The 12,231-nt window shown below is 41.0% G+C and overlaps 1 protein-coding gene across 1 annotated transcript in view; it reads right to left on the reverse strand.

Moving 5' to 3' along the window:
- Window positions 1-12,231, reverse strand: part of LOC122815029 (epidermal growth factor receptor kinase substrate 8-like) — a 351,458-nt gene that overhangs the window by 146,764 nt on the left and 192,463 nt on the right. The window contains exon 4 of the mRNA XM_044087280.1: window positions 2,172-2,298. Coding sequence (XP_043943215.1) covers window positions 2,172-2,298 — 127 coding nt within the window. The remainder of the gene's footprint in view (window positions 1-2,171; window positions 2,299-12,231) is intronic.

A 12,231-nucleotide genomic window follows, 5' to 3' on the forward strand; every position in this document is an offset into this window, starting at 1 on the left:
TATACATTCATATCCGATTTGTATCTTCATTTTCTACTTGTACGTTCCTTCTATTTTCTACCTTTGTATTTTAACTTTGTGAAGTGAAGTGGTTTTGTTAAAGAACTTTAATTTGCGTAACTTGAATATGCTTTATTTTTACTACAAAGATTTGTGCGAGGTAACTTTTGCATACTTTGTATTACTCTAGATATATTATCCCCATGTAGTTTAACTCTGATACTACACATAAAGACACCGTGAAAACACTTAGGGCCAAAGGTCAGTGGCATGAACTGATCATGTTAACACTCTTTTCAACTGTTAGGATTTAGGCATATTACTATGACTCTGACCCCCCCCCCCCCACATTTAGACTTGTTCCTCCCAGAGTTACTGATTTTTTTCTGATGAAATTACATCTACTTAATGGTATATAAATTATTAAATAATCAAATTTAAGTTAAGTATATTTAAAAATACAATTGCTATTAAATAAGCAAAAAAAAAACATACAAAGATTTTTTATTACTACTTATATGGGGTCCTGGCAGTCAAAGGTCATCTAGTTTGAAAAATAAGAACGTGCTTCTCTTTTGAAACCCCCTGCTATTATTTGTTTAATGGCAGTGCTATGGTTTTAATGAATACAGGCTGGGAGGTATGGTTATATGGGGAACAGAATCTTAAGACAATTTTTTGCAAAAAAAACCCCATTAGAAATCACATTACTATTCAGATGCCAAGTTTCAAAACTCTGGGTAATTAGGTGTACAATTGATGAAATGTCTGTATAATGTGTATTTATTTGAATACTTTATCTCAGAGCTGTGAAGCTACAGGAAATGTACTTTTTGCATGTATGTTTGCCATTCACAATATCCTCAATAAAAAGGGTTTAAAAAAAAACAAACTGTTACGACATCTCGTGTCTTCCTAACATTGTGACTACGAAAAATGATACACGTGTAGTTATATCAGGAAGCACACCTTACATTCAACAGACCTTTAAAAGGTGATGATCACTGGGCAGGAACAGAGGACACGTGCACACTTCAGTAAGGAGAAAGAACATATGACTAGAGAATGAGAGAAAATGCAATGTAGTAGCATCATACTAACATTACGTCATCAACACAAGTTTTGAAGCAATTAGAAATCCTGTTACTTTTGGCATTCAGATAAATCTGCTAAAGAAAGGTATCTTAACTAGTCATACTTCATGAAGGAAACACTAATGTAATGACAATTTGCATACAGTTTGATTCCTGGTACAGATTAGAGCTACAAAACTACAAATACAGGTGATGATGCGGGGTGCAGAATCAACAGATGAATATATACAGACATAAATGCAACAGGCTGGTTTTATCACAAAACATTCACTGGAACAACAGATGGAACACCACAAATCAAAAAAGCATTCTAAATTGTGGGCGAGTGTATAGGCAAGCAAGAGGAAGGTGCAAATAAAAAGAAAAATAAAAAAAAGTAAGAGGTCACTGACAATGCAGGCAAGGCCCAAAAGGCTTTTATTTTATGGAATGCAACCTAAACAAATACAAGGTACAGCTAGAGAAAATACAGTAAATACAATGACTCTTAAGGCAAAAGTAGACACTGTAAAAGAACAAATGAAAGAACAAATGAATCCTGTATTTGTATACATGCAGTAGAAAAGCAAACAAGAGAATGATGTAGAGACACATTCAATTTCAGTAAAGAATGAAACAGATGACTATGACAGAAACATTTCATTCACCACAGAAAATATAACAGGAATCCCTTTTCAAAGACCAGTGTTGTGACAGTAATGAAATCACAGCTAGTAATAGCTATAAGGAATGTGAAAGAAACACTGCAGAGCTCAAGAGAGGAAAAAGGCAAGTAGGTTTAACAGAAACATGCCCTGGGACTGAGGAGTGAACACCTTAGCAACAAATCTAGTGCATGCAGTGTCAATAATTACACACCATCAGAGATCAAACAAAGGAACAGAAACAAGTAGAAAGTAATAACAGCAAAGCAGGAGGAAAGTAGGAAGTGGAAAGCAAATAAATGGCAACTGCCATCACGTGTGATTGGTTAGGTAGAGTGAAAAAGAACAGATAGGCGCTCTGTGATGAAATTTCTCTGTCTGTGCACAACTTCATTTTCAATTTAACAATGTAAGGGAATACACTGCACTTTACCTCCAGGCCCCTTCTTTTTGGATTTCTTTGTCTTCTTCCTTTTTGATAGCTCTGAGAAGGCCTCCGCAGCTTTCTGAAGCTTTGTGATGAAACACTCAATGTCATCCAGGATATGGTTTAAAATTTGCTGTGGTGAAAACACAGAATATATATTAAGAAAATGCATATTTCATCATGGCAAATACATAAATCCCCAAGAGGGGTCTAGCCAAGAATTGCAGGTTGATATATCAATATTTTATCAATATTTTATGCTGTTAGCAACTCCTAAAATATGTACCATTTTTCTATAAGCTATAGCATCTATTCTAAATATATAAATATGCAAAACCCTTTTATTGTGCAGTTACTAATACAGCACTCACAAATAACTGGAGGCATTTATTATATTCTTTTCTGTGGCATTTGACTACTTTTTGTTTATGTGCTTCAAGAGATTAGTTAGTTAGAATTTATGAAATTGAACTGATCAAAAATGTTGCCTATCTCCTCCCTTTAAGATTAATGTGTACATATGAGCTTACTTGGTGTATACCTGACTGCCAAGTACCTGGCTACAACCTGTCATTAACATGTCCCATACGAAAACTTGGTGAAATACAGAGAGGTCAGCCAGAAAGCTCTGACTAAACAAAAATCAAGTGTCCCAAAATATATTGCAAATGTTTTTCCTTTTCAAATGCTCCCGAGAATGCAGAAATCATTTTATTAAAACTTTAGAACTATTTTCAGCTATACTGTGAATTAGAAATTTAGCATTCTTATGAAATTCACTTTTTTTTAGCTACTGGGAACTTTATACATACACACACACACACACACACACACACACACACACACACACACACACACAGTCTGAAGCATACTGCATACTTTATTATATAACAATTCAATATTAATTACAATTCCAAAAGTTCATTGTCCAGATCTAGAAATTTCCCAACACTGTATCCACACTTGAAATCACACCTGTCCATATGAAAAAAGTTAAGAGATTCTAATGAGTAACCACACTGCAGTGTACGAAAAAAAAAAACACTTGCCTAAATCTTTAGGCCACTAATGATGATGGTCCCCCATCACAATAAAAGCTAGAAGTTTGTCTTGCAAAACAAAATGGCTGCATTTTAATTACAAAATGCAAACTTGTACAACTACTTACTATTACGTTCCTGGAGGTGTTTTCATTCCACTCTTGCACAGGTACTCTACATGATCTGCATTTTGCTTTCGTGGTAACTGCCCTGACTTGTCTGTACAGATATTCAGAAATAACAGGCTGGTTACCCTGAGTATGTTGAGGGCAAAAACCAAATGCAGAAGACAATGGGAGTGAAAAGAAATAGAATATTGATAGGACAAAGAAAGCAGGACATAGTAGGGTTTAATTAAAATGGCTTCCTTATCAGTGTAGAGTGGATAAGATTGTAAATTTGTTGATTCTGCTTTGTCATAGTGTTACTGCCAGCACTGTTTGTAATACAGCAATGGCACAAATTCCACTTCTGCATGTGTTTTCACTTTTCTACATGGTTGTATGACCCTGGAATTTGTGCAAGTAAGTAAGCAGGATGGAGTGCAAAGTCGTTCACATTGTAGGTACAAGAGGCCTCGGTGATTGCAAAAAAATTTGTTTACGGAGTCTTGCTAGTGATTTTTTTTTCACAGTCATCAGTGATTTTTTTATTGAGTCTTGCCAGTGATTTACTGGTAAGGTTCACATACACATAACATGAGTATTCACAATGGAACCAGTTACAATGATAGGATTGGAGGGGCTGAGTTGGGAGGGGCATATAGTTAGTGCTAAACAGTCTCTTCTAACTAAATCAGTCAAAACTGCTATTTAGGCTGTTGACAAGCTGGGAACATAAAAAGAAACAGGATGGACACCAAAGAACATGGTAGTAGGAGGAGACTATCTATAAGCTTTTGGACAGGATAAGGTCACAGAGGTTTTACTGAACTCTGCTTTAGATCCTTATAATAGAAAGATAGTTCCATTATCTTAGGTGTAAATTACTTCAGTATGAGCTAAGCTATTTTCATAACAGCAGGTTCTACTTGTGTGTGCAACAGTACTCAGCTCTGTGGACTGTTGCTTTCTTGACAACAAGATATAGTAAAAAATTAATTCCAGGTTAGGAATTTATTTTGTATGCTGCTCAGAGTAAGAGATTTAGTTTAGAGAGGCTATCAGTAGTACTGTAACTTATAGCATTTGCTTACTCAATCATCAGAACTACTTGTACCTACATTTACTTAATAAAAGTTATAATGCATAGTTTGCTTGTCATTGAAAATTAAAACCCATTAATTACCACTTGATAAACCCAAGAATACAAGCACAACTTGCAACATAGCTGGCTAGCCAGCGAGCACAGTAAGTACATGAGGTAGAGAAAAGCCGATTCTAACACATTAAAGTATTACTTGGTACAGCTCTATGCTATCATAGGTTCATACCAGGCTATCTGCCCTAGGGCATTTATAAGCCTAGCCAGAGTGTGTTTGGCTTTCACCACCCATTTTAAATTAATTTTGCTATGCCCTTTTTCGAGGTTAGTATACTGTGCCTCTGTCTAACAGTGACACAGAAGTGAAACCCGGGGTAAACCTACGATCTCCCATCCACTCATCAAGATTCCTCTTGAAGAGAGTCAGTGAAGGACTCTGCCTAACCTGGACTGGGATTTTATTCCAGAGTGAAGGGAGCCTCTGGGTTATGAATCTGTCCCTCCAACATCTCCTATTTATTTCAGTGCTGAGGTTCAAGTCTCTCGAGCGTGTAGCTCAATGGGATTTGGATTTTCTGAGGTGCAGAATGTCCATTAATTCCGGGTTGGACATGGCTTTATACGTCAGGCACAGATCGCCTCTGAGCAGGCGGTATGCCACTGAGTAGAGCTGGAGTTTTTTTAACTGGGCAGCATATGGCATCTGTTTGAGCCCTTTGATCCTCTTGGTGGGGTACTTTTGGGGTCTTTCCAGATGCTGCAGGTGTCTGGTAAGGTACATCCCAAAAGGGGCATTGTACTCAATTATGGGCCTGATGAGGGATGAGTAAAGAGGCACGATGACTTCCCCTGACCTAGATGTGAATCCCTTCATGATTAGGTGGGCTATATAAAATGTTTTTCTAACCATTTTGGCCACGTGGTTGTCAAATGAGAGATTGCTATCTACTTGGGTCCCCAGGTCCCTAATTACTTCTTCTGTACTTAATGGATTACCACCTATGTGGTAATTTGTGGGCACTTTGTTTTTGCCAAAGGGGATGACTATACACTTTTGGCATTTAGCTTGAGGCCATGGCTCTGGCACCAGTTGTCTGTTTCTATGAGGCCCTTTTGGAGGATGCTTGTGTCGGCTGGAGAGTCGATTATGGCACCCAGTTTGCAGTCATCTGCGAACTTGGTCAGCCACAGTCCTTCCGTGTTGGCCTGTACCTCCGAGAAATATATACCAAACAAAAGAGGTCCCAGGACTGAGCCTTGTGGGATGCCACTTGTAACTGGTATGGAGTCTGACATGGCTCCAGCAATTCTAACCATGTGGGTTCTGTCCATGAGCCAGTTTGCAACCCATCTAGTGACATAGGGGTTTATATTTAAGCTGGTGAGCTTATCTATAATGCCCGAGTGGGGTATTGTATCGAAGGCTTTTGCAAGGTCCAGGTAGGCTGTGTGGACCACCTTCCCCTCGTCAATGGCCTTGGTGACTGTTTCAAAGAAATCGACCAGGTTTAAGAGGCAGGATCTGCCCTTAACAGAGCTGAACTGGGTAGGATCCAGTGTCTGTAGGTCCCCAATATCTTTATTTATGAGGTCCATGATGATCCTTTCCATAGCTTTGCAGACCAAGCTAGTCAGGCTTATGGGGCGATAGTTTCCAGGATCAGTTGAGGCACCACCTTTGTGGAGAGGGACTACTGTTGCTGTACGCCACTCTTTGGGTACATATCCTGTAGTAAGGCTGAGACTGAACAGTAGTTTTATGTTTGGGTTTAGCTCTTCTTGGAGTTCATGTAGGACGCAGCCCAGGGACACCGTCTGGTCCCAATGATGCTGTGTTTTTTGCTTTGGAGAAGTCGGCTCTTACCTGAGCATCCGAGATGTCAGGGGGGCAGCACTCTGTTGGGATAGAGATTTTCCCTTTTGGTGGGGAGGAGGGGGGGAGTTTGTGCTGAACCTGTCAGCTAGGATTGTTGGCAATGTCTGTGGGTTCGGTGTATTTTTTGTCATTTTGGACTAATTCTGAGCATATCTGGGAATTCCTACCCAGGTTCCTAACATAACTAAAGAAAGCCTTGTGATTATCCTTAGAATCCTGTGCACTTTTTCTCTCAAAGCTGGCCTTAGACGATTTTATGAGTGCCCATAGTTTTTTGCTAATACTGATCAGAGATGCCTTCCCTTTTTGGGATTTTGCTCTATCATGTAGTAGCTTCCTCCTTCTATTGTACAGTTTGTTTATGGCTGGGGTCCACCAGACAGGACATCTGCCTTTGGAGGATTGGGTCTTGGTTTTATTTGGGATTGCATGATCCATGCATTCCTGAAGGTGTTCATAGAATGCGTTTATAAAGGATTCTGCGGTCTGGGCCGTATTTTCCACAGGCCCGGGGGCTTTGAAGGATTCCACCTTGGTTTTGAGGAGTGTGAAATTTGCTTTAGAGAAGTTTTTCACTGTGGTTTTCTGGGCAGGGGGTGGGGTCAGTATGTGAATATCCAGTGAGATTAGTTTATGGTCTGATCTTACCAGTGAGGGATACACTTCTGGTCTGGAGCATAGAGTCCCCATGTTGGTGATGACCAGGTCCAGTATGTTTTCCCCTCTTGTGGGAGTGGTAACAAGTTGTTCCATAGCATTTGAGTTTATAAATTCTAGGAACCTTTGGGCTAGGGTGCTGGAGCTAGATTAATGCTCCCAGTCTACATTTGGGTAGTTGAAGTCACCCAATATAATGGTGTTTGGAGAGACCTTCATATTTTCCAGTGATCTCAGGAAGGCCGAGTGGGGTTCCTGGGTTTGGGAGGGTGGTCTGTAGCAGGCTATAAACTGGAAGGCAGTTTTAACCACTGTTAGTTGCACATGGATAGTCTCTGATGCTTCGTGCTGTGCCACCAACCTAGAGGTGTGGATATCTTTGACGAATATTGATACTCCCCCTCCTTTTGTGGTCCGGTCCAAGTTTTGGGGCCGAAAAGCATGGTATGAGGTATAAAAACCTCAGCTTTGGCCGGCTAAGAACTTGCTATATTCAACTGGACGTATAAGAGAATTTAAGTACCTTTATCTGCTCTTTTTTTTCCCAAAAAATACAGTATTTAAATTGATTTTAACTGTGTGGAAGGAATATTAGCTGAACTGGAAGTTAGTCAATGTTTGCTGAATTTTGTTATTTGCTAGTAATTACAGGTGTGGGGGTAGTCACATTCTTTGATTTCCTGTCCTTGCCTATTTAAGTGGTACAGTGTGAAATATTTTCTGCTTAAAAACCTCAGCTTTGGCTGGCTAAGAACTTGCTATATTCAACTGGACGTATAGGAGAATTTAAGTACCTTTATCTGCTCTTTTTTTTTTTCAAAAAAATACAGTATTTAAATTGATTTAACTGTGTGGAAGGAATATTAACTGAACTGGAAGTTTTGACTCTGCTCTTCAGTTAGTCCCACCCACTCTCCCTGTTTTTGTTTTGGTGTTAATCTTAGTGGCCTTGCAACTGCCCGCCCCTCTTGTAAATTTGTGTTTGGATACTCCTTCTGGGCCCATCTCTTTTGCTCACTCAACTGAGTGCAGTGAGATCATATTCTGATTTCAGGCACTCCTACTGTGTACAAAGAGAGCATCTGGGAAACAGAAAAAAAAATTTAAGCTTGTTTCCTGCCTTTCCTGTTAAGTGGTATACACTATTTGTAGGCTTCTGAGCCCCCAAGCCCTTCTGTGTTGGAGAGAAGCCTTCTAGCTTAGTTTTTTTTTCTTATAACTAGCCAGTTTTCTAGTTTCAGCACTCAAATCTGTTTCTTTGATCTCAGCACTTGTTCAGAAAAAAAAAAAAAAAAAAAAAAAAATTTCATCTGCTTTTACTGTACTTGTGTTTCTACCTACTTTTTTTACTTTTGCATCATCTTAAAAGTACTCAATTGTATTTATTACTGCTTGGTGTAACTCATTCTAAGCCTTTTGGTTTAAACACTTGGGCTTCGGACCAGTTGTTTTGCACTGAGAGGGTTTGTGGTCTGTACTGTAGTGGCAGAACAGGTAGCTTACATCCTTCTAGGTTGGGAACTGCTGATTGAGGGCTCAGTGTCTGTTATTCTAAAAGTGTATTAATTCTGGTTTAAGCACTTGGGCTTTGAGGCCAATTATTTGACATTTAGAGGGTTCGTGGTCTTGTGGGAGGAGAGGCTTGACTCTGCCCTTCTGAGCTGGGAATTTCTGGTTGAAGGCTTATAGTGCATGCATATCTGAACTGCTTCTTACTGAAGTTGGTGCGCCTTGTTTGCTGTGGCATAGACTGGATTCGGGCCTGCTGGACCTAGCTTTGTTTGTGTAAGTTGAGCACTAATCCAGGCATTCTCTAAAGTATTCAATTGTATTTATTACTGCTTGGTAGTAACTTGATTAAAGTGTAGCTATCATTCTAAGTCTTTTGGATTAAGCACTTGGGCTTCAGACCAGTTGTTTTACATTAGGAAGGTTTGTGGCATGCACTGTGGTGGCAGGACAGGTAGCTTTCATCCTTCTAAGCTGGGAACTGCTAATTGAGAGCCCAGTGTCTGTTATTCTTAAAGTGTATTAGCTCTGGTTTAAGCACTTTAGCGTCAGGCCAGTTATTTTACATTAAGAAGGTTTGTGGTCTGCACTCTTGTGGGAGAAGAGGCTGGACTCAGTCCTTCTGAGCTGGGAATTTCTGGTTAAAGTTTTATAGTGCCTGAATATTTGAACTGTATCTTACTGAAATTGGTACACCTTGTTTGCTGTAGCATAGACTAGATCCAGGCCTGCTGAAGCTAGCTTTGTTTATATGCTTGTTGTTTGTTTGCTTGTTATTTCCCTGGAACGCTAATTCCACCTAATACGTGGCTTCTCAGCGCTTCTGTGAATCACTAGTGATATCTGTATTGCTTACTGTACTTATTTCCTTGTTTCACTTGAAAGATAGTTACTGTTTGTCGTTTTTGCATTTAAGTTACCTGTAACACATTGCACTTAAGTTACCTGGCACTTGCTCACTAAAGCAATTATATAAGTCAGCACTAAAAATAAAAAGCACTACACCCTCACTCCCCACTGGCCCTGGTTTTCAATTATTAAGGAATTCCCAATATTATTCTAGCATGTCCAAAGGTCAGTTGTCAATCTCCTCTCCGGTCCAGCTGGTGAATCTGGGAATCTTGAGGCAATGTTACAACTGCCTCATGTACACAGACAACCCTCTCCTCCTCGCAACAAATTCCAACACATGTGAGAGATGCAACCATATAGCCAAACTGGAGGCTAAGCTCTCTCACCTCAGTACTGGCATAACCAGTCAAGAGGAGAAGGAAACCACACTCACTACAATTCCAGTCTCACATAGACCTACCAAGACAGCAAACCAAACACATAATCACACAAAAACATACTCGGAGGCTCTAAATAAAGATCTGCCAAAGCAGCAGAGACCTCCAAAGCAGACACCCAAGCAGCCGCTACCCCAAAACAAAACATGTGCAACACATATCTCACAAAGCCAGTGTGCCAAACAGTCACAGCCCTTAAGACTAAACAACACACCTGATACACTTGTAATAGGTGACTCTATCGTCAGGCACACTGACATCCCGCTCACCAGGCTGAACAAGGAGAGGGTCACGGTGAGCAGCCTGTCGGGTGCTAGGTTCTGCCACATAACACAAGCACTCAGGTCACTCCAAGGCAAGTACAAATATGACTCAGTCATTGTCCATGCTGGTGTGAATGACCCGAGACGTACCTCCCTGGACTACATGAAAAGAGACATGAAGGAGCTCTCTGAGCATGTAGCCCAGGCCGGTATGACCCTGACCTTGAGTAGCATCTTACCCTCACCAAGAATGATGCCACAATATGAAGACAAGATGATCAATTTCAACAATTGGCTTAAGTACTGGTGTCATTCAAAGGGGATCCAATGCCTGTCAGCTTGGGATGATATGCTCGACAAGCCACGATGCTTCACTAGGGACGGCTTGCACCTGTCACCCCTGGGCTTTCGGATATTGGCAAAGGCTCTTGCTACCCCCATAGTGCCTTTTTTAGGCAAGGCTCAAAAGACAAACCCATCTCCATAGGTATCACAAGGGATAAGAAACTAAGAGTAATGCTACTCAATGCCAAAAGTCTAAACCTCAAGATGCAAGCACTCGAAACTCTCCTTAGCATGGAGAACATCGATATCTGTGCAGTAACAGAAACCTGGTTCAGGGCTCTCGAGAGCACCCCAGCACTACCAGGATATACCTCATACCATGCTTTTCAGCCCCAAAACTTGGACCGAATCACAAAAGGAGGGGGAGTATCGATATTCATCAAAGATACCCATACCTCCAAGTTGGTGGCAAAGCACGAAGCATCAGAGACTATTCATGTGCAACTAACAGTGGGTAAAACTGCCTTCCAGTATATAGCCTGCTACAGACCACCCCCCCCAAAACCAGGAACCCCACTCGGCCTTCCTGAGAACACTGGAAAATATGAAGGTCTCTCCAAACACCATTATATTGGGCGACTTCAACTACCCAAACATAGACTGGGAGCATTACTCTAGCTCCAACACCCTAGCACAAAGGTTCCTAGAATTTATAAACTCAAATGCTATGGAACAACTTGTTACCACTCCCACAAGAGGGGAAAACATACTGGACCTGATCATCACCAACATGGGAACTCTATGCTCCAGACCAGAATTGTATCCCTCACTGATAAGATCAGACCATAAACTAATCTCACTGGATATTCACATCCCGACCCCACCCCCTGCCCAGAAAACCACAGTGAAAAACTTCTCTAAAGCAAATTTCACACTCCTCAAAACTGAGGTGGAATCCTTCAAAGCCCCCGGGCCTGTGGAAAATACGGCCCAGACCGCAGAATCCTTTATAAACGCATTCTATGAACACCTTCAGGAATGCATGGATCATGCGATCCCAAATAAAACCAAGACCTAATCCTCCAAAGGCAGACGTCCTGTCTGGTGGACCCCAGCCATAAACAAACTATACAATAGAAGGAGGAAGCTACTAAATGATAGAGCAAAATCCCAAAAAGGGAAGGCATCACTGATCAGTATTAGCAAAAAACTACGGGCACACATAAAATTGTCTAAGGCCAGCTTCGAGAGAAAAACTGCACAGGACACTAAAGATAATCACAAGGCTTTCTTTAGTTATGTTAGGAAACTGGGTGGTAATTCCCAGATATGCTCAGAATTAGTCCAAAATGACAAAAAATACACTGAACCCACAGACATTGCCAACATCCTAGCTGACAGGTTCAGCGCAAACTTCTCCCCCCACTCCCCACCAAAAGGGCAAATATCTATCCCAGCAGAGTGCTGCCCCCTGACATCTCAGATGCTCGGATAAGAGCCGCCCTCTCCAAAGCAAAAAACACAGCATCAATGGGACCAGATGGTGTCCCAGGCTGCGTCCTACATGAACTCCAAGAAGAGCTAAACCCAAACATAAAACTACTGTTCAATCTCAGCCTTACTACAGGATATGTGCCCAAAGAGTGGCGTACAGCAACAGTGGTCCCTCTCCATAAAGGTGGTGCCTCAATGGATCCTGGAAACTATCGCCCCATAAGCCTGACTAGCTTGGTCTGCAAAACTATGGAAAGGATCATCATGGACCTCATAAATAAAGATATTGGGGACCTACAAATACTGGATCCTACCCAGTTCGGCTTTGTTAAGGGCAGATCCTGCCTCTTAAACCTGGTTGATTTCTTTGAAACAGTCACCAAGGCCATTGACGAGGGAAGGTGGTCCACACAGCCTACCTGGACCTCGCAAAGCCTTCGATACAATACC

Source organism: Protopterus annectens, chromosome 11.part0 (assembly GCF_019279795.1).
Source record: "Protopterus annectens isolate FY-2018-M chromosome 11.part0, PAN1.0, whole genome shotgun sequence".
In the NCBI taxonomy this organism is placed as follows: Eukaryota; Metazoa; Chordata; order Ceratodontiformes; family Protopteridae; genus Protopterus; species Protopterus annectens.